General features: G+C 41.7%; 1 protein-coding gene across 1 annotated transcript in view; it reads left to right on the forward strand.

Annotated features, from left to right (window-relative positions):
- Positions 1–24198, forward strand: part of LOC126252948 (RING-box protein 1A) — a 34315-nt gene that overhangs the window by 1657 nt on the left and 8460 nt on the right. The window contains exon 4 of the mRNA XM_049953961.1: positions 12092–12177. Within this exon, the coding sequence (XP_049809918.1) occupies positions 12092–12177 (86 nt within the window). The remainder of the gene's footprint in view (positions 1–12091; positions 12178–24198) is intronic.

A 24198-nucleotide genomic window follows, 5' to 3' on the forward strand; every position in this document is an offset into this window, starting at 1 on the left:
CTTATGAGAAATGACTTTTTGCCAGTGTTAAAACTTAGATAATCATTTCTTTTATTGGATTGAAGGACTATATACCGCTTAGTCAACTAGTTAGCAAAGTATCATGTTTTAGCCTTACCTAGATTTGGGTGCACTGTAGGTCAGACTGTCACCACAAGTTAACATTTCAGAAACTAATTAGAAGTCAGAAGAAATACTGTCAGTGTTAGTTTTCCTTTCTGGCTGCATGTGTATGGCATCAGATGTCACATCATTATTATGTTACAGGACTAAGTGAACATCTGGTGTTCATAGGTTCAGTTGACATGTTGTATTCACAGATTGTCGTCATTATAAAAATGGGTTCTGCCATGTGTTGGATTTCCTTTGTATGATATGCTCTGGTAATGTGATACCCTCTATTTGGGACTGTACATTTAATGGCTTCCTATATAGTGAAGAGCTTTTTTTGTTGGTGTGACATGGTTCTTTTCACCACACCCTCTCAGATAACAATTAAAAACTGATTGGTTGAATTATTCATTGCACTAAAGTACTGAATTCTTTCTATTTGTACCTGTGGCATGTATCATAATTCAACACAGCCACTGATTCATGTCACCACCATATTCCCATTTAACTATCGATTTTAAATAAGTTTTCTGTATCTCTAACATATAGGGAACCAACAAAGTATTTAGACAGCCTACCCACCAGAAGCAGCAACTGCAGCTTTCTGTTGAATAGGCTTAATGTCACTCCATAAGACACTGAGTAGTGACATTTAGAATTGAATTTCTCCATGTTCTACCTTTGTCACTGGCTCACTAGAGACCTGGTGCTTGAAGTGTTATGCCAGTTCATTTATAGTAGAAAGCTACAATGAAGCTTCAGATTGAGATAAAATATAGAAAACTAGTTGAGCCTTTGCGAACTTGTAATTTAGCCACCACAGCAATTTATTAGCGATGTTTGTCGCATTCCTTTGTGTTCTCCAAAACAGAAAATAATGGAGTTGTACCTGCAGTTCAATGTGGAGCCTAAATGATGTTTGCATCTTCAATTCTTCAGCAAACCCAAAACACTGTCTACAGGAAGTTGTATTAACTGCCGTCCTAATAATATACTCTGGCCAGAATAGCGAAGGTTTTGATGTGTGAGCATAGTTCAGTATGGAAGGGAATGGTTTTACTCTTTATCAATACTCATGTGTAATATGGCTGTGGCAACAAGAGATGTTTAGTTCCGTACTCTAAACACTCGTGTCCCTTCTTAACATTTGTTATTGAACACTTTTGCAGGATCAAAGTAGCCTTTATTACTTAGCTTTACACTTTTCTTGCTAGCTTCCGACACTTTGTCAGGAGAGTGATACGACAGTTATGTAGGAACAAATTGCTTGAACAGTTATGGTAGGACTACTGGTAACTGTCTTGAAAACAGCTAGTGGTAATATTCATCTCTGATCCTTCTTATAAATATTTTAGACTCCTAAAGGTATTGCAATTTAAGAACAACATAATTCATATATACTGGCATTTGCATACTTACAGGCCCAGTTTAACAATGATGGGAAAGGCTGTCCCTAGCTGCCAGAAAGTTTCCCTTCTACGAAGTATAACAGAGAATTGCTCCTTGGATCTTTAGATTTATTGCATCTACCGTATGTGTACTGAGATGAACCCAGTAGGTTACTAAGAAATCATTATCCCATGAATAATTTAATTTTACTTGAACTTCAGTGTATCCAACACCAATAATTTATTAAAGATGTCTTCTATATGCCATGAGCAACACTAACAATGTTTTATTTGCCAAAACTGAGTTTCAGGTTTAAAACTCATCGCCTGTGGCATCTAATACAAAGGAACACACACTTGTATGTACATATATTTTTGCAGAACATTGTGTATTTTTATAGCAATTGCATGTGAGTGAGTGAATTTGACTGGAAATGAAATCTGTCTTTATCAAGAGTGTTCACGGACTAAGATTTGACAGCAGTAACATACATGGCAAACCGTGTACCATGTTACAGGTTAGATTTCAGATCTTATTGCATTAACTCACTTAAATGTCATTGCTATGGAAGTATGTAATATAAATAGATGTATATTACTGCTACTATATGTACAGTTACAATTTTTTGTAGAAATCTGTGTTTATAGTTGTTCGTTCCTTTGTATCGGATGCTACTGATGATGGGGTATAATCCTGAAAACTGGTTTTGGCAAACAATACATTTCTAGTGCAACTCCTGGTGTACAGAAGGTACTGTTTATTGAATATCTTAAAACTGCAGATCAAGCATTCTTGATTTTTACACCAGTAATCTGTAAAGCTTTCATGTCAAACTTTCACCACTCCATTTTCTGCAGGGCATGAAGTTGCAAACACTCGGCAAGAAATAGTGTTAAGTTCTAGCAGGTGGAATTAAAATACTAGTGTAAATTCTTGTAAATTGGAAGGTAGAGTGCATGCATTTCTCCCAGACACACACTTTTTGTGAGAGCCAATAGTGTACCATGATTAGCCATATGTCAAAAAAAATAGTGCTACTTTTCTTCATGGTATATTGATGTGACCTAGTATAGCAAATTGGCTGTTTAGAGGGTGTTGCTATGATGTTTATTGTGTTTGACTTCCCTGAGGAGTCTTCCCCCATTGAGCTATCATGACGCTAGTGTTTTGTGTGTACAGAAATCGCACAAGCACTGAGTGGTTATAATTATTTATTTTTAGCTGAGTACAGACCGGCTAACATAGTTTGTTGACAGTTTCATCATAATGGCTACCACAGCCATTAATTTATTAAAAGAAGGTGGCATTTTCCACTTTGGCTGTAATAATTCCATTGCAAAAAAGTGGAAATGGCACCTTCTTTTAATAGGTATTTAAGAATAGGGTTGACTCACTTTTCTGGAAAACAAGCAACTTCATTGCTAATTTTCCCGGTTTATCAATTTACAAACACACATGAAGAGGGATGGTGCTCTAAATGTCAAGATAATTTATTTCCTGTGCCTCTTCGCTTACTCAGTCATCATACTTAAAGGACTCTGAAAGATGAAATCTTCAAATGAACCAAATATTTTGAAGTGTTTTTGTCGTGTTACATGAAGAACTGAATGACTGTTTTATGGAATATTGGAAGTGTGTAAAGGGTCACAGATACTTTCAGTATAGGCTGTGTACTTAATGTGGGTAAAACAGCAATATAAGTGGACTCGGACATGATATATTAAATTTATAGCTTGGCACCTAGTCTCTGAATACTTTAACAGGTTGTTTGACCACAATCTTCCTTCCTTTGTTGTTGTAAATCTAAGCCCGCATCTCGTGGTCGTGCGGTAGCGTTCTCGCTTCCCACGCCCGGGTTCCCGGGTTCGATTCCCGGCGGGGTCAGGGATTTTCTCTGCCTCGTGATGGCTGGGTGTTGTGTGCTGTCCTTAGGTTAGTTAGGTTTAAGTAGTTCTAAGTTCTAGGGGACTTATGACCACAGCAGTTGAGTCCCATAGTGCTCAGAGCCATTTGAACCATTTTTTTGTAAATCTAAAAGGAGACATCTCGTTTTTTAATTATTACAAGTGTAATCTGAAGATGTGCCTGTTGCAGTGAGATAAGCACATCTGATTCTGTTGATGCATTCTTTGCCCGACTTAACTTCTGTTGACCAGTTACGGTAATCATCAGAGATGATCTCAATACATTTTGTTAGCAGTTTAGATTAATTCAATCTGCAGGAGGAACTATTTGCCTACACATTGTTGAGTTTCATGGTATGGAGCCTAGGCTAAGACATTCTGCACTAAATCCTCCAGTCGTTTAACTACTACTTGTGTACATGTTTCACTTAGTCCTCTTTCATCAATCAAAAATAGTATAACCTCTTCCACAGCACCCATTCTTTCTATACTAAAATACTTATCATATATATTATAGCCACTTAAGACTATGCATCTATAATGCTAAGCAAAAAAATTCAGACTCGCATTACTTCCCTCAGAACCTAGTCCAGAAATAGATCTCTTATGCCATGTCCACCTGTGTCCCTCATTCATACCCATATGAACTAGTGCTGCAAAGCATCATCTCAGGTGAAAACATTTAAAATGAAATTTTTGTCCCATTCCACGATATTGGCAGCTTTGAAACCAGGCAAAGGGGTTTACAGTTTGGCGGCACCTTCAGCGTTGCATTTGCTCGATCTAGTGTACCACTGTGGCATTCGTCTAGCGATGGGAGCTTTTAGAACAAGTCTGGTGACTAGTGCCCTGGTGGAGGCCGGAGTCCCTCCATTGCAGATCCGATGTGCACACAGTTATGTTGCACATACTCATAGTTTTCCCGAGCGTTTGAATTACCGCCTCCTTTTCCCGCCTGCAGCATTTTATCTCCCACATTGGCAGCCCAGGTCAGGGCTCACGATTGTGGTTCGCGTGTGATCCCTTCTCTCCGAATGGGAGTCCTTCCCTTTACCACCTCTGCTTGAGGTCCATTCATGTACATCACCGTGATGTACACCTCGGATGAAGCTTTGTCTGGACCTTTTGCATGGCCCTAAGGACTCCGTTAAACCCGCCGCACTCTGCTGTCACTTCCTCTCAATTCTTGACGTGTTCCAGGGCTCTGAAGTTGTTTACACCAACTGCTCAATGGCTAATGGTAATGTTGGCTTTGCCTATGTCCACAGAGGCCACATTGAACAGCATTCCTTGCTTGCTGGCTGCAGTGTATTCACTGCAGAGCTCGTGGCTATGTCTTGTGCACTTCAGTACATCCGTTCCTGTTCAGGTGAGTCGTTTCTTCTCTGTTCTGACTCCCTGAGCAGCTTGCAAGCTATCGACTAGTGCTACCCTTGCCATCCCTTGGTAGCGAACATCCAGGAGTCCATCTCTGCCCTGGAACGGTCCAGTCATTCAGTGGTGTTTGTGTGGACCCAGGACACGTTGGAATCCCAGGCAAAGAACTTGCTAACAGGCTATGCGGAAACCACTCTTGGATTGGGCATCTCTGAAACTTACCTGTATTTTGTCTTATGCCACAAAGTTTTTAGGATTTGGGAGATGGAGTGGCATAACAGTATGCACAACAAACTGCGTGTCATTAAGGAGACTGTGAATGTGTGGAAGTCTTCCCTGTGGGCTTCTCACCGGGAATCAGTTGTCCTTTGTTGACTCCGCATTAGCCATTTGTGGCTCACACATGGTTACCTCCTCCATTGCTAGGACCCACCTGTGTCACTGTGGCTCCCAAATAATAGTCGTCCACCTCTTGCTGGACTGCCCACTTTTAGCCGCTCTGCAGCGGACTTTTAACTTTCCCAGCACCCTACCATCAGTATTGGGGGACAATGCCTCAACAGTAGTTCACCTATGAAAGTGTAGTTTTACGTTTTATGCATGAGGGTGAGTTTTATCATTTGATATGAGTTTAAGTGCATGTCCTTTGTCCCTCTGTGTCCTCCACCCTAGGGCTTTTAGGGTGAAGGTTTCAATGTGTTGCAGAGTGGCTGGCTTTTACTTTTTCATTCTCATGGTCAGCCAGCCATGGTAATCTGATTTCTTGTTTTTAATCTCCTCTGCCTGTTTCTTGCATCTCTGTGGTTTTCTTGTCCTGTTTTGTCAATTGTAGTGTTTGTTGTCCTTATGTTCTTCTCGTTCTTCCTTTCTCCTGTTATGCTGTATATCTTCTTTGTTGCCTTCTTTCCCTTGGGTAATTGTTCTATTGGTAACGAGAGACCAATGACCTCACAGTTTGGTCCCTTCCCCCCCTCCATTTAAACTAGCCAACCAACCAGCCAACCAAAGGGATGCCTGAGATAAACAGACTAAACTGTGAATCTTCTAACAGGAGACTTTTCCTGGGTCCACTAACATTAGACAAAGTATTAAATTTGCCTTGATACATGGTCCATTTCTGTGGAATGTTTGCATCTGGCAGATGGCAGAGCATATAGAACAACCTCTTAAACTAAAGATTACATTATCTGAAGGTAGGTATGAGAAAGAGACTGCGATGTGAGGGCTCTAGCTAGAGTCCTATACTGACTGAATGTTTTTCAGTGCCTGAATCAAAATAATAATACTGATGGTGAGTTGCAGCATGTGTTGTTGTTGGCTGTACTGCTGTCAAATGTTTCCTCCCATCGAAAGTCTTCTCCACAGCTTTTTTTTTTTTTTTCTTTTTCTTTTTTTAGGGACTTGAAATTTGCTTAAATGTGCAGAGGTCTTTCCCAGTTTTGAATATATGTATCTGAATGTTGATAATCATTGAATAGATGAGATGTGGGATCAGGGCAGATACACAGAGAAAGATAATCAGTTCAGCTTTGCACTGTCTGATTGGTAGCAAAGTATTTATCAGTAGGAGAGAGCATCCTGTGTTAGTCCACATAGACCGAACATTACATAAAGTTTTTCCAAATTGCACTCTAGCTTTAACTAAGCTTATTAATGGCCACAGGCCTCACTGTTTGCATACATTTACAATGAGTGGTCACATAAATACTGTTTGCTTTGGCGGTGTCCAGTAAGTAGTTTTGATTTTTAGTTATAGGGTCTACAATATTTCCTGGTCCCCACTATTAATTTGGTTCTTAAACCCTCACAAATGTAATTGGCCCCCCTATCATTTACTACTCGCCCCATTTTCCTCCTTACTTGCGTCAAAGATTTATTTTCCTCCCCTCTTCTATATGTTTTTATCACCAGCTGCATCCTCTTCCCTTTTTCCATTAAACAATTTCTTGTGATGTTCACTCTCATTTAACCTAACTCTAGTTTCTGCTCCACTAAAAGCTTTGATTTTGGAACTATTGTTTGCCAGAACTCCTCACCAGCTTCATGAAGTTTGTTTGTTTGTGTGTGTGTGTGTGTGTGTGTGTGTGTGTGTGTGTGTGTGTGTGTGTGTGTGAGTTTATATTTCACCTGATTCTCTAAGAAGTGTGTCATTGAGGTGTACTTAATACTTACACATCAGCCAAATAAATTGTTTGAGGTGATGTAATAACTTTTCCAGTATTGACTATAAAGAATGTTTCACAGAATGGGACTGCTATTGTGCTTTGTGACTCCAGCAATGCCTGGTCATGTGTGTTCTGCACTTACAGTAGATTTGCACTGAGTGAACAGAGCAGCATCATGACGTGAACAGTACCATAGCAGTGCTGCTGCATGTGGGTGATTCTAGGGGTGCCAAGAACTGTGTGATGTGGAAGAAAGTACGAGGGCTACCACAAAGTACATTACATTTTGGAATTAAAAATAAATAAAGTATTGGAAATTTTTTTTTATTATGTACAGATGAAAGCCACACTTAAATACTACTTTTCTACATAGTTGCCATTTAAATTAAGGCACTTATCGTAGCGATGGACGAGCTTGGAAATTCCTTCGTCGTAAAATTTGGCCGCCTGCGCCTTCAACCACGTGATTACCTCTTTTGGGACAGAAAAGGTGTGATTTTTGTGGATTTCCTGGAAAGAGGCACTACAAGAAACTCTCAAAGGTATTGCCAAACTCTGCACAACCTCAGAAGAGCAATACAAAACAAGCACAGGGGAAAGTTGGGCTCAAAGATCTTGCTGATTCACGACAACGCCCGGGCCCACACGGCAAATGCCACTCGTGAAGTTCTCGAATCTTTTAAGTGGGACTTGTTTCCTCATCCGCCGTACAGTCCCGACCTAGCACCGAGCGACTTCCACTTATTCCCAGCAATGAAGAAGTGGTTGGCTATGCAGCGTTTTGATGATTACGCACAGCTTCAAGAAGAGGTAACCACGTGGTTGAAGGCGCAGGCAGCCGAATTTTACGCCGAAGGAATTTCCAAGCTAGTCCATCGCTACGATAAGTGCCTTAATTTAAATGGCAACTATGTAGAAAAGTAGTATTTAAGTGTAGCTTTCATCGGTATATAATAAAAAAAATTTCCAATACTTTATTTATTTTTAATTCCAAAACGTAATGTAGTTTGTGGATAGGCCTCGTAATTCCAAGCAGTAATTAAGGGATCAAAATTGTCCATGTAATAGTGACAATAGCATTTGGAATTAGGTATTGTGAAGCTGCAGGTGAAGCACTGCTGTGGTGGTGGGTTCCCACTTTTCAATTTGGTTTTGCCTCTGCACACTATGCGACTAAAAAATGTGGCTGAAGTGTGCATGGGTGGATGATGATGATGATGATGCAATACAGCTACATCCAAACCTATATATATACAACTACAGAAATCCATAATTATTGATACATGTTCAATTACCCGAAAGTTCCTAAATGCAATATAACATATACCGTACAGTTGAAAGGAAGTCGCGCTTGATCAAGGTCCGCATCACTTTCCATTTTTGACATAACGTCTGATACAAGATAGAAATAATAATAATAATAATAATAATAATTCCCGTGGAGGCCCGGGAAAAGAATAGGCCTCCGGTATGTTCTGCCAGTCGTAAAAGGCGACGAAAAGAACAAACCACTAATAGGGCTAACCCCCCCCCCCCCCTTTTAGTGTGATTAGTTGGTTCAGGACAGAACTAAAGAAGCCTCGGACAAGCGCCGTCATGGTCGGGGACGACGCTTGAACCCTATGCTGGCCCACAATGGTAACGACGCTGTTAGCCAACTGGAAAATGATTCAAATCCAAATAGAGGTGTTTCGCAGGATATGCTTCCTGCAACCACCCTAGAAGGAAAACAAAGACAGAGGATGAGATGGTCAGATGAAGTTAATCAACACCTCATGGTCTGTTATTACCAAGCAACAAATCTAGGAACCAACACAACTGGATATCTGTGATTATTGACACTTGTTCAATTACCCGAAAGTTCCTAAATGCAATGTAACATATACCGTACAGTTAAAAGGAAGTCACGCGTGATCAAGGTCCGCGTCACCTTCCATTTTTAACCAGACATAACGTCTGTGACAAGAAAGAAATAATAATAATAATAATAATAATAATAATAATACTAGAGAATAGGGTTGTAATGAAAATAATAATTCCTAATCACAAGAAGCCTACTGAAACCTCTGTGTGAATTTATAATTTATGAGATACATATTTTCCCAGAATAAGTCTAAGATAATACAGGGGTACTTCATGTGGCAAAGCTGTGATGATTAAATCCCCCACATCTTTGTGATGAAAGAGCTTTTGATGTTACAGGATTTTGAGTGCTGGCAATAAATAAGTTCAGATGCTCACTGTGACTTCATGGTGTAACAGAAAAACACCCATAGTCAAATGACAGTTTATCCTGGGGGAGCTGCCGCCTTGTCTGATGACCAACAGGACTGCCAGTGTAGCACGACCTGCTAGTAACTTTGTGACACACATACAGAACTGGGATAGGTCGCTAAAACTTATTGGTTAAAGTGTTCATTTTGTTGAGAGCATTTGTGAGTTTAAATGTACGTTGCTCCAAGGATATTTTTAAATATTCAGCACTTTTTGTGATATCCTCAGTGGGTTTATTTGTGCAAAATTGTTGTTACATGTCAATGTCTCAGGTGGATTGTATGAATGTTTGGCACAAAATACTTACATTTGTATACAAATGCAATAACCACTGACTCTTCTCTAGCATAAGGGCAGGAAAATCCGTTTCTAACCAGTGATGTTGGTCTGACAATGGCAGCCACAAGAGTTTTAGCCAATAACCCCTCCTCCTTAGATTAGTGTGGGAACACTTATCTTACCCTTCAATGGCGGTAGTCCGCCAGTGATAGCCACAAGGTTTTTTAACCAATAATCCCACTGCTCCAGCACAAGCACGGGAATGATCCCCATTATAAGGGAAGCCAACACTGGTCTCTGATAATGCTCTGTCAATAGGGACCCAACAAGATCCTGAAGAAGATCCCAGTAGAGTGGTCAAAAAGTCGATAGTTTGAAGAAATATGATTCGGTCTAACAACTCATGGGATTTTAACTTCATACCCACTGAAAATAGCATAAAAAGTGCTGAAACATGTCTTGGTGAAACCAAACTGCAAAACTGTGTCTTGCACGTGGCAGAATTCCTCTCCAGGTGACTGGAGTGTCAAAGAAAAGTTGTTGGGCTAGTCATGGACAAAACATAAGGCCTTGCGAGCATATTGGCTTCAAAAATGGTGCTACATAATGGCCAACAGGTGTATCTTTGTAAATGATTTAAATTGTGTTGTGGCTGTGAAGGATGTAAATAGAACATGTTCTTTGCCTGGTTGAAAATGGGAGGTGTTGTGGAGTTTTAATGTGAGGATAATGTTGATGTTTTGAGCACTATGGCTTTGATGAATTAGCTGTTGTACTGCTATTATTGTAACATATCAAAGAAAATGCTAAGCAAAACAAAAGAAGTGCATGCAAAGTAACTGCTTAAAATTATTAACATAGGTTTTTATATGTCTAAGATCATGTTGTAAATGAACACAGCTTATTCACTACTACTCTACATACCATCAATCCAGTGCTAATTTCACTGAAACTCAGCTGAGTTAAAATTACGGGCATATTTATTAGGATAAGTTGCTGGTATGTTACATTTTTTGTATGTAGGAAGTTGGATCATATTGCTGGGTTTGCACATTGTACTTATTTAAGCAAAAGAACATTTTTGACTTGCGAGAGAATTTCTTAACTCATTAAGTACATCATTAATCACATTCTACACGTATTTGTGACCCATGCTGTTGCTGTAAGGAAATAGATGACAGCTTGTTGATAAAACTACTTTAGGGGAAAAAAAATAATTGCTTGATGTAGTACACGTAGGATGAACACTGCATGTCCTTGGTTGTGTTCTGTTGCTAATTTTGCATGTTACCTTTTCGTCTGTGTATCAGTTATTTTCCTCGGTTGTTGTGTTTTTTATTTAAAGTGAGTAAGAGGCACTAACAATTTGTGCAAGGAAGAGGAGATACTAGGATAAGATGTTGGCCTGAACTTGTTTGTGCTTGATTGCAGAAGTGACCCAGGATGAGTTCCCATACATATTTTCACAGTTAAATGTAAAATTATAAAATTCACTTAGGGTGCACTGTTAGACATTGCTCACTACCATGTTTGGTTGCCATAATGTAATTTACATGTTTTTCAATTCACTGTAGTCTTATGAATTATGTTTGACTTTGATATAGTGCAAGAGCAGTGCACAGAAAGTCCTTAATATGTCATTTACCTGTAATTTAAAGTAACCTCTGAAGCTTTGATACTGAAATATGTAATTCAGTAATAGGGAATGTTGCGTTTTAAATGTTATGATTGCAGCTCTGTTAAAACATAAGAGTTCATAGTTTCATAATATTTTTTTATGGGACCAGTTTTATTAAATATCATTTGGTAGAGTTTGTTTGAGACAAGTCAATTAAGTCTCATTGATCCTGTTATATTCATTGAACTGTATTTGAAAAGAAGGCATTAGGTACCAGCACTAATTCACTATTTAGACACTTTGGTATTTGCTAATCTGTGACATGCAAACATGGGTTTTTGACTTGCTCAGAGAGTCCCTTTTTAGTTCTTAAGTGCCCGTCGTGGTTTCCTTCAAGGTTATGTGGGAAAGTTTGACTCTCCCTCCATTAATGACCCGAGAAGGTGTAGCGAAATGGTCTGCTCTCTAATCATATTTATAGTTTAAATTTCTCAGAAATATTAGTTACCTTTTTTACAGTTCAGATGCTCTTAATAAAAGAAAAACAGTCTTAATTTTTTGCATGATCGCTTGTCCCAGAAATTGTGAGTGAAATTCAATAGTTTTAGTGGTTTGACATTTGGCTTAACTCATTACAAAAATTTGCGTTGTGGAAGGTGTACTGTATATTTTGGGTGATCCATGTGATAGGTATTATGCGAAAGTGTCTCTCTCAGCTCTGCCTGCAACTTACATAGCAGCTGGAATATTTTCATTAAGTTCATTCAGTTTGTTTTGTATTAAGAGGAAATTCTCTTTAATTTAAAATGATTTCACAGTTTGTATACATTCTGGTTTTATATTTCAAGAAAAGTTTTTATGCTTCTTATTTATGTGTATATTTAATTGTATTATGTGTTGTATTTTTAGATATTTTTTTTAGTTTGTGATGCACTGCAGATCGATACAATTTAAAGCTATTAATCTGTCTGCAGCATGCATTCCATTTCCACTGTATCTCACGCTGGCTCAAGACAAGGCAGGTCTGCCCACTGGATAACAGAGAGTGGGAATTCCAGAAGTAAGTAGGCTCACACACTGTATTACACTGTTAGGAGATTTTTTTTTTTTTAATGATTTTTGCTGGACGTCTTTGATACAGGCGCATCTTTTTATTTTTAAGATAGTATTTATTCAGCACTGAAAACAGCGAGGCATATTTCTGTTACAGAAGGGAGAAAATCGGTAACTTATTGTGACAAAGATATAACTCCTCCTAATAGTTCATTCGCTTGAGACAAGGTTAAGCATATCATCTGTTTGTTGTTTGCCTGGTTGGTGTACAACATTAGCACTTGGCTTTCATGTACATTGCTTATCAAGGATATTTCAGCACATTTGTTACTGTATTGGCAGTTGTAGAAAACTGTAAAAGCATTTGTTGCATGATTGCACTTTGTACAGCACAACATTTGTTTGAAATTGCAAGGGAAAATTTTGTGCATTCTGGTGGTAAACAGAATTTTATAAGGTTGTGGAAAGTGGGAAAGGAAGAGTTACAAAGACTAATGGGTATTCTGGTTGGGTGATTAGCATAAAAATAAAATAATGCAGACAATTGCAAGTGTGTCAGGTGCAAATGAATAGAATAGCGTCGAATGACTTTTTAGTTGCTATAAGTGTTTCCATGAACACTTAAAGAATATTCGGAAGCGGACAGCTTGAATTAATGGAAATTTATGGAAAGAAAATAAAAAACGGTATGAGTAAAGACACCTACTTACTCAAAAATTGCAGTGGATAGGCTAAAACAGTGCATCAGTAACTTTAGATCAGCCATCAGACTTGCGTTTGTTCCCCCACCCTATCACAAAGACTTCACCCCTACCCTCTCTGACATTGATGTATCCAGTTACTAACCCTGTGCTTTAGCAGGATTGAGTGTAGTCTGTTTGGGGAGAGATTTGTGAGGGCTAAGTGAGACTACTTGCCTCATTTAGGCCGTAGCACTACTTCTATATAACGAGTGTTGTTCTTTATTCGCGGTGTTAGTTATATAATTTTGATCAGACAAGTATACATTAGGCAATTTCAACATCTTTAACAGTAGTTTCTGTGCAGTTCATACATTTAATGCATCACGAGGAAAGAAAATTTAAGTAAATTCCAAATATTATTAATTTCAATAGAATTTGTATAGCTACATATGAAGCCTGCTAGTATGAAACATAACATAACAGAACAATAAAATTGAGCTAATCAAATGTGTGTACTTAAGATATCAGCATACATGAATCATTTGCTAACTCCTCTGTACCAATTCATGAATAAACTGGTTACTGAATAACAACTTTCATAAGCATACTACTGCACACAATTAATGTTGGAGTAAACAGGAATGTAATTAAGAGGAAAGTGTTATGTATTAGAAATGTTTGACTGCAGAACTAATGGTACACAAAAGTCAGTAGGTTGTAGATTTTAGTTTTAAGACATTATTGTCTCGATTTAGAAAAATGTGTTCATTTGAAACAGTCTGCTCAGAGAAGTAATATAAGTAATTTGTGGAAGCTTAAATGCTGAGACTTAAGACGAACTGCATCAGGTTGCTTGTGACAATATTGGGTGTTTTAGCTCTTCTTTATATTGCGTCTTCAGAAGCAGAAGTCCAGTATGGCACAGGAATAAGGTATGCTCTCTTTATGGACGTGTCACAGTAAAAGTTTTGCTGCTCAAAGCATGCTTTAAAGGGAAGCTTGTCAGTTGAAGAATATTTGCAATTCACACACGTCATCGACATGTGAATGCTGTGAATGACTTGAATGAAATTACTCACACTGGTTTGGGCTTAACAAAATGGGCATTCTATGGGTACACTTGGTTCTCATTGACTTCAGTTATATTGTGTTTATTGGTAATATTTAGTGCCATCTGAAGATATACATTCCATAAACTGTTTCGTTCCAAAGGTTATTTTATCTTTTCTAGGTGACAGTAGCATTTTAGTAAATTTCTCACAGATTTTCCCAATGGGGTCTTGGATGATAAATGAATGAGGCCAGTAGTTCATGGTGGAAATTTGTGAGAAACTCAGTGAAATGCATTTACCAGCCAGAAGTATGTGGTGGTAATTGGTGAGAAATTCACTAAAATGCTAGTCTCTAGAAAATATAAAACAACCCTTTGGAACAAAATGTTTATGGAAGTTGTGTCTTCAGATCACAGTTCCCTTCCAAACATTATTCAGTTAATATATCCTGGATCATCAGTCACAGCTGCTACCTGAGTACTTCATTCTTAAAGAATTTTTATGACCTGAAAAGCTTGTTTCTATTCCATTTTCTGCAACAAAATTCATGTATTGATTTTCATTGCCTTTGTAAGTTGAAATAACCATCTGCGGGGAGATTTTCAGCAAGGTGGAAAATTTCAGAAAGACTACTAAACCAACTGTGTACACATTTTGAGTTCAGTACAGACCATTAATCAAAAAGGGAAGAAAATGTAACTAGTGGTATGTTGTTTGCCAGGTGAAAATGTAACATGTGGTTTGAAATATAATTTGCAAGAATTTTTGCATTGAAGACTTACATGACATTTCTTTTAGAACATAAGAAAATGAATTTCAGAACAGCCCACAAAAAATATTAGTTTGTGTTACAAGGAAACACCGCTAACTTGACCTTGTATTTTAATGAGGTAAAAGCACACTTGCAAGATATCAGCCTCAGAAGTAGTTCATGTGGAAGAAACAGTTCATAATTGTGATAGTACATAGGTGTGACATGAAAGTGGCCTGTGCATCAGTTGGCAGTCGCTCCATCCCACTGCAGCTGCTTAATACCCATGTGCGAAGTACTGTACTATACAGTGGAGTGTTGAGAGGTTTGTGATAGGCTGTTTCGACATTGGTAACATGCTTAGTTTATTATGGCAAAGTGCATGGTTACTAATCTGTAGCTGGTGCCAGAGATTTTTTGTTTCAAACATTTTCATGTTCATAGGAGGGCTCTGGTTGTCACTCCAGTATACAGTATGTCGCATTTCAGCATTGAGGGCTGCAGTGGGGCAGAGCGTGTAACAAACAACTGGTTCTTGCAAGTTAAAAACTACACTGTCAGGAGGTCATAATTGTGTACTATCAGAATTATGACCCAATTCTTTGCACAGGATCCAATGTGGGGGTTGATCTCTTGGATGAGAATTTTTTTTTCCTTTTCTCCTTAAAGCAAAAGGTCAAGTTGATGTTTACTTGTAAGATGCGACAGGAATTGCCTGACATGGTTGATTTTGTTACCACACTAGTTCACTTCCTGGAAAACACTCTGTCTGAAGACATTTGCTGTGTATTGATGTCAAGTTCTCAAAGGAATGTTGCCTTCAGCTGACAGTGACCTATTGCTGGTTATTTTTGCCAGTTAAGAACATAGCAAAATTTTCAAAAATAAAACATGTAGTGAATGGATTGTAGAGTTGTTTGGGTGCCTACAGTTAAATTCATTGATCAATATTAGTTTTTCTTACTTTCTTCAGCAACTGGTACCTAATCATTCGTTTTCTTCTTCTCTTGTACTCAGTTTCTACTTTCACTTGAGTTTTAAATTCTCTTCATCTCTTATGTGGTTTTTTTCCTATGTGACTCGTCTAATCTAGTCATTTAAATGTACTCGATTCTTTTGAGGGTCCAAGTAAGGCGGAACAGAAGTAAGATACTAGACTTAACTTGGGAGAATGGTGCTTCATATGCTTGTATGGTCTTCCAAATTTATACACTAAGAGAAATCTGAATGTATTTCACCATGAAGCATCAGTCCAATATTTACCAAACTTTGTGGAGATGTTCAGAACATAAAGGGTATTAAATGATTAAACTACTGTTCCTTTAGGAATCTGTGATCACTATCTCATTGGTATGAGCTAAGACCTCAAGGGCACGAAAACTCTCTTTTGTTCATTGTGACATGGGAGCAGACAGCCTCTGAATGTCATCTTAAGGAATACCCTGCACTGCCTGAGATATATGCAGTGTAACTTCAAGAGAATTGCTGGCTGGGTGCTTATGTGAAAGTATACTTCTGCCCATCACATCCCAGATTGGGCGGGCCAGTCAAGGATCCATAAATTCCTCAAGGCTTTTGTAGTGTGAACTGCATTATCATGCTGGAATATTGTGTATGTAACCCAGTCATAAAGGACACGACAATATGGTTTACCGTACTTAAAACATACTACCAAGGATTCACCCTCTCCTCAACAATTAACGTATCAGTACTGAAGTAACAATATGGGAATTATGGGTTCGCCTTGATGCAATACACTTTCGTTATTTATTTATTCCCAAAATAGTTTCAGCGACAAACATCTTGATCATCAGTAGGTTCTTTGATTCTAAAACATGCAGAAATAGCATAGTTATAAAATGTTGTAAAACGTTATATGAATATACTGTTTAGTTTTAAATATTATTTTGTGTGAACACTTTCACAATACCATATTTACTATGTGTCTAAATCTGTTTTTATTATTGTTGCCACTGTTTCTGGCATATTTTCTGGGTTTTCTCTGTTGCCTTTTTTCTCAGTATACATCATGCCATCTGCAACTGTATGTGCTGTTAGTAAACAAATACAAAAATGTAAGCTTACATATGTAAGCATCATACAGTTGGGATTGTGATAGTGTTGTGGATACAGTTCGGATGTGTACTGGTTGTTACATAGTTTGTCATGTACTCACATTCATTGGACAGCTTGCAGTTACTTTTATACTCAGAAAAACATAACTTTTACACATCTTAATAAACTGAAACACAACGCTTCACTGCAATACGCTCTTTACCACTGTAAGACAACTGACAGGGGAGAAAATACTCTCTCATAAAAGAACCACTCAGCTATCACACACAGAGACATAAATAAGGAACAGAAGTCGTCAGAACTCCTGCTACAATTTTCATAACCTTCTCACAACATGTGATACATTTCTTGTGACAAAAGTGAATAGCAAGATGGCGTAATTTTTTGGATTATAAATGAGGTGCGAAAGTTAAGTTTTTCTGTTACAAAAGTAGCCGCAAGCCAACCAATGAATGTGAGTACCCTGTAGACAATGAACGAACTGAGACATTGCATAACAGCAGCTGTGGAAACTATAACTGAAGACATGCTCACTTGCAGTCGGAACAATTTGAATACCTCATTGACATATGCCATGCATCTCGAGGGGGACATATTGAACACTTATGAAATGATATTGGGGGGGGGGGGGGGGGGAATTGAGTTTCCCGTTCATCAAAACCCAAAATTCATTGTATATGTTTATTAGTTTCAGAAATATAGACATGCCAAATAGGATGGGTCTCTTTGCTACTCCCTGTATAAAACTGACATACATAAGTTCACATTCTTGTTTGTTTACTAACAGTCACTCATACAGTTGCAGATGACATGATATATGCCGAGAAAAAAGCAACAGATAAAAAGTGCTTGACTCAAGGAATTGGGAGAGGTATGGGTCCTCAGACTCTCCATGTCTGATATGATCTTTCACCAGATCATTTACAACACAAAGGTGCCAGTCTCACCCCCAAAAATAATAGTGAGAATCATTGACGACCCACACTCAATGTCCCAGTTGACTAAGGCTCTAAACTGTGAAAGTTTTTGTTATGTATGATGCTGTCAGCAGTAAGGGCACATGGTTACTATAGTCAGATTTAAATTACTTGATAGTTGGCACTTCTTGCCTTAGAGCTGGTTTCCTCCAATTGAAGTGCTCAGCATCTTACCCAAACCGTTCACCATTGCCAAGCTGCCACAATTGGTCAGTCCACTTCCCATTGAATATCCTGCTTTCTTACTTTCTAAAAGCATTCTAAAGCCAAGATCGCATAAATATTTCTGTATCCAAAAGAACCGGTTTCAATAGACCTTGGTGTCATCTTCAGGTCTTAAAATCTTTTGTTATCAAATGTGTTCATTTTAAGGTGGATCTCAAACCATGTTGTCATGTGGGTAAAAACCAGCACATGAGGAAAGGTTTGACACAACAAAAATATTAAAAAATCCTACAATGTCTCATTCACTGCGTGGGAATTCCACAGTGCCCTAGCCGTTTGCCCTGATAAAGCTCCTGGGCCAGATGGCATCCACTGTCAGATGCTGAAACACCTTTCAGTGGACTGCCAGCGACGCCTCCTCGACCTTTACAACCATATTTGGGTCGAGGGGGTGTTTCTTTGTAGTATATATATAGAGGGAAACATTCCACGCGGGAAAAATATATCTAAAAACAAAGATGATGAGACTTACCAAACAAAAGCGCTGGTAGGTCGATAGACATACAAGCAAACAAACACAAACATACACACAAAATTCTAGCTTTCGCAACCAACGGTTGCTTCGTCGGGAAAGACGAAAGGATGTGCGTTTTAAGGGAGAGGATATGGAGTCATTCCAATCCCGGGAGCGGAAAGACTTACCTTAGTAAGCTGCGCTTATAGCCAAATTGCCGCCACCTTCCTTGTTACTGGGTGACTTAAACGCTCATAACTGTCTGTGGCGTGGGTCAGTAGCAACAGTCGAGGTGCCACCGTTGCACATGTATTGGCACAGCTCGATCTTTCCATTTTAAATGATGGTGCCTTCACACACTTCAGTGTGGCGCATGGCACGTACTCCGCCATCGACCTTTCGATCTGCAGCCCTAGCCTCTTACTGTCTGTCCAATGGAGAGTGCATGATGCCCTGTGTGGTAGTGACCACTTTCCGATCTTTCTGTCACTGCCACAGCGTCTGTCTTCTGGGCACCCTTGCAGGTGGGCTATGAATAAGGCTGACTGGGACGTGTTCTCCTCCACAGCCGCTATTGAACCTGTTTCTCATGAAGCCATTGATGCGGTGGTTCACTCAGTCACCACCGGCATCGTTACTGCCGCAGACTCTGCCATTCCCAGTTCTTCTGGGTCCCCTCGGCAGAGAACTGTGCCTTGGTGGTCGCCAGCGCTTGCCGAGGCGATTAAAGATCGCAGGCGGGCGCTCCAGCGTCACAAGCGGCATCCATCTTTCGAAAGCCTCGTCGCCTTTTGACGGCTCCGTGCACGGGCACGCTGCATCGTTCGCCAACACAAGCAGGAGTGCTGGGAACGGTATGTTTCCACCATTGGCGTCCATGTCTCTCCATCACAGGTCTGGGCAAAGATTAGACGCCTCTGTGGCTATCGGGCCCCTGTCAGCGTCCCTGTGCTCTCGCTGAATGGGGCAATTTGTACTGACTCTGACATAATTGCCAACTTCTTAGCAGACCATTTTGCTCTCAGTTCCGCATCTGTGAATTACCCTTTAAAGAGCGATTGGAACATCGGAGCCTTTCATTTCACACGCGCCATCCTGAATCCTACAATGTCTCATTCACTGCGTGGGAATTCCACAGTGCCCTAGCCGTTTGCCCTGATAAAGCTCCTGGGCCAGATGGCATCCACTGTCAGATGCTGAAACACCTTTCAGTGGACTGCCAGCGACGCCTCCTCGACCTTTACAACCGTATTTGGGTCGAGGGGGTGTTTCCGTCGCAATGGCGGGAAAGTATTGTTATCCCAGTTTTGAAACCTGGCAAGAACCCATTGAAGGTGGACAGCTACCGCCCCATTAGCCTCACCAACATTCTGTGCAAGTTACTCGAACGCATGGTGAACCGGCGGTTGAGTTGGGTACTCGAGTCTCAGGGCCTTCTAGCTCCGTCTCAGGGTGGGTTTTCCGTAAAGGCTGCTCTGCCGCCGACAATCTGGTGAGCCTGGAGTCAGCCATCCGTACGGCCTTTGCTCGCCGTCAGCACCTCATCGCTCTTTTTTGACATGCGGAAGGCGTACGATACGACATGGCGCCACCACATCCTCTCTACACTTCATGATTGGGGTCTTTGGGGTCCACTGCCGATTTTCCTACGAAATTTTCTGGCGCATCGTACCTTCCGCGTGTAAGTCGTGGCCTCCCATAGTTCCTCCCGAGTTCAGGAGAACTGGGTACCACAGGGGTCTGTTTTAAGTGTCTGCCTGTTTTTAATTGAAATTAATGGGCTCACTGCGGCAGTGGGAATGTCTCTCAACATCCTTGTATGGTGACGACTTCTGCCTCTACTACAGCTCTGTTGGCATTGCAGCTGCTGAACGTCAGCTGCAGGGCGCTATCCACAAGGCGCAGTCTTGGGCTGTAGCGCATGGCTTCCAGTTTTCGGCTGCCAAGACCTGCGTTATGCATTTCTGCTGGCGACGCACAGTTCACCCTGAGCCGCAGCTTTATCTTGCTGGCGAACGTCTTGCTGTGGTGGAAACACATTGGTTGTTGGGTGTGGGTTTTGATGCCCGGTTGACTTGGCTCCCACATATTCGGCAGCTTAAACAGATCTGTTGGTGGCATCTTAATGCTCTGCAATGCTTGAGCCACACCAGTCCCGTCTGGATTAGGGGATCCTGGCTTATGGTTCAGCATCCCCATCTGCGTTGCAGGTGCTGGACCCACTCCTTCACAGTGGGATCCGACTTGCCACTGGTGCTTTCCGGACCAGCCCTGTGGACAGCGTACTTGTGGAAGCAGGTGTCCCTCCACTGTGGTTACGGCACCAACGTTTACTGGCCGCTTATGCTGTGCCTGTTTGTAGCTTGCCTGGGCATCCTAATTATCGTCTCCTGTTCCCGTAGTCAGTTGTCCATCTCCCAGAACGTCGGCCCCGGTGGGGTTGTACGATTGTCGTCCACGTCAGAGCTTCTCTCCGGGCTTGGGGATTTCCCTCTTCATTTCCGGGCCCCTCTGCGTACACCCCCATGGTGTGTGCCTCGCCCTTGCCTTCGGCTCGAATTGGCATAGGGCCCGAAGGACTCGCTCCCTCCGGAGGCCTTCCGCCGCCGCTTTTATTCCATCATAGCCACTTATCAGGGCTCTGGCGTGTTTTACACTGTCGGTTCGATGGTTGCTGGTCGTGTTGGTTATGCTCTAACTCTAGGGGTCCATTACAAACAACGATCCTTGCCGGCTGGCTGCAGTGTTTTCACTGCTGAGCTGGTCGCCATCTTTCGTGCCCTAGAGCATATCTGCTCCTGCTCAGGTGAGCCCTTCCCTATCTGTAACTCCCTGAGCAGTTTGCGAGCTATCGACCAGTGTTTCCCTCGCTCTCATCTGGTGATGGCTGTCCAGGAGTCCCTCCATGCTCTTGCCTGTTGTGGCCGCTCTGTGGTCTTTGTGTGGACCCCAGGCCATTTTGGGATACCTGGCAGTGAAAATGTTGACCGCCTGGCGAAAGAGGCCACCAGTAAACCATCTCTGGACGTTGGCCTTCGGAGACTGATTTGCAAGCCTTCTTATGCCGCAATGTTTTTGCGCTATGGGACGCTGAATGGCACAGTCTGACCACACCCAATAAACTCCATGCTATCAAGGAGACGACGACTGTGTGGCAGTCGTCCATGCGAGCCAATTGCAGAGACTCAGTTGTCCTTTGTCGGCTCCACATTGGCCACACCCGGCTGACGCACAGTTATTTACTGTGTCGGGAGGACCCTCCTCTATGTCAGGGCGGCTTTGACAGTGGCCCACATTTTGTTGGCCTGTCCCTTTTCAGCTGTGGTCAGGCAGACATTTGCGCTGCCCGATACGCTCCCTGCCCTTTTAACAGATGACACTGCCATGACAGGCTTAGTTTTGCGTTTTATTCGGGCAGGGGGCTTTTATCACTTAATCTAAGTGTTTGTCCTTTTTTGTGTTGAGTCTGGCATTTAGCTTATGGTTTTAGACTGAGTTTTTAATGTGTTTCCCGGTGGTTGGCTTTTCCTTTTCTTGTCTCTATGGTCGGCCAACCACTGTCACACACTGTGTGATTTTTACTTCCTTTTGGCTGGTCTCTGGCTCAGTCTTCTTGGCCTATGTCGTCTGTCGTCTTTGTCAGTGTTCCTTTTTATTCTGTGTGGATGTTTAAAATTTTGGAACAAGGGACCGATGACCGTAGCAGTCTGGTCCCTTTAATCCCCCAAGCCAGCCAACAACCAACCTGAAAGCTTTTTCTGGTCTTGGAGAACCTTTCCTGACACATGATTGAACCTTTGTCTCAACATGATAACCTTAGACCCATATCTCACCACCAGTTATGGTTCTCATAAGGAACCTCTCATTTTCATTTGCGCAATCCAAAAGCACTTCATCGATTACGAAGCGGAGGTCTTTATGGGCTTGATTTGTGAGCCTTGGGATGAACTTGGCAGCAACATGATGCATTCAAAGATGCTGTGACATGAGCCAACTGATACATTGTGTTCTTCTGCAATCTCTCAAGCAGTCTATCTTCGTTTGGGACGCTCAGCTGTGGTGTTGTTCCTGACATGAGCATCATCGGTAGATGTTGAAGAGCGTCCTGAAAAGTCATTTTTAACTTCCGTCTGGTCATTCTTAAAACATGTGAACAACTTATAACACAGTGTGTGGCTTAAGCGCTCATCACCATAGGCTTCCTGCATCATTTGGAGTATCTCTGTAAAGGTTTTCTTGAGTTTCACACAAATTTTAATGCAGATTCATTGCTCCTCTAACTCTGCCATGTCGAAATTCGCAAACTGTGCGACACGATGTTATACTCCCCCCAGGGGATCCACAACTCTTTTGTGGATACGTGCATAGCGAGCACGGGACCCCGAGCTGATGTGGCCTTCCTTCCTTTCCGGGCTGCATACCTTCCCTTTCCGCATCCTTCCCCATCCCCCATCTTGGCCGCCCCCCCCCCCCCCCTCACCTCTGGCTCTTTCTTTCCCTTTCTCCTCCTCTGGGGTTATGGTTTGTGCCTACGTCCGGAGACGGACGCTTGTAAATATACCACATTCTTCGCCTTCCTTGCTTGTAAGTCTTCATCCTTCCTTTGTCCTTCTCTTTTCCTTACCCCTTCTCTCTACCCTTTTCTCCGCTGCGGCGTTTGAGACCTCTCTTCTTTCCTTTCCCTTTCTCTTTCTTCCTCCCTGTGCGTGTCTGAAGGCCAACCCTCGCACTTCCATGCGTACCCGGTGACGGGGTAACGCGTAATTCCCTGCCCCGGTTAGACAGGTAGGACACGTACGTACCCCCTGGTAACGGCCAGGCCCAGGGAGGGGTGATTACCCGAGCTGATACCTTCCGAAAGTGCCGATTGGTCCCTCCGTCCGTTTGTCGGGAGGTGTGACCTGAGGTGTGAACACTCACCTAAGGCGGGAGTGCCCTCAGAGAGGGCCCCCACAAGGGAGGAGGGCGCCATCGGAGACGCCGGTAATCATGGCGGATTCTTACGCAATGGTTTCCTCACCTTTCACTATGTCTGCTCACAAACGTAAGTTCACTGAGTCTCAGCCAGTCAGTTCTTCCATCGTTGCCACAGTTCCTTGTTGTTTCTCGGTCTGACGAAGGTCACGACTTCTCCACAGTCAACCCTTTCATTATTCAGAAAGGTGTCGACACAATTGCAGGTCCAGTAAAGTCTTGTTCCGGATTACGGAATGGCACCCTGTTGTTAGATATACACGCTCCCTCGATGGACTGTCTGACGAAGAAATTCAGCACTATCTGTCTGACCAGGGCGTAACGGCTGTTCATAGGGTTATGAAAAGGGTTGACACGAACATCATTCCAACCCGCACTGTCTTCTTGACATTTGACAAAGTGCAACTCCCATCGAAAGTCAAAGCAGGCTATGAGATAATTTCCGTTTGCCCTTACGTCCCAAACCCTACGCGATGCTATCGGTGTCAGCGGTTCAATCACACCAGCCAGTCCTGTTCCAATCCGGCCAAATGTGTTACGTGTGGCAAGGATGCCCATGAGGGTGCTTGTCCACCTCCATCCCCTCGCTGCATCAACTGTATGGGTGACCACGCTGCTTCCTCTCGAGATTGTCCCGTTTTTAAGGATGAAAAGCTCATCCAGGAAATTAGAGTAAAGGAAAAGGTGTCGACCTTTGCTGCTCGAAAATTATTCGCCAGTCGACAGCCCACCGTGCCTCAGAAAGGAAAATACAGCACTGTCCTTGCTTCTCATCGGCCAACAAAGGAGGTGGCCACGCAGACTTGCGACCTCACCTTTAGTGCCACGGTCGTCAG

The sequence above is a fragment of the Schistocerca nitens genome, chromosome 4 (assembly GCF_023898315.1).
Source record: "Schistocerca nitens isolate TAMUIC-IGC-003100 chromosome 4, iqSchNite1.1, whole genome shotgun sequence".
Taxonomy (NCBI): Eukaryota; Metazoa; Arthropoda; class Insecta; order Orthoptera; family Acrididae; genus Schistocerca; species Schistocerca nitens.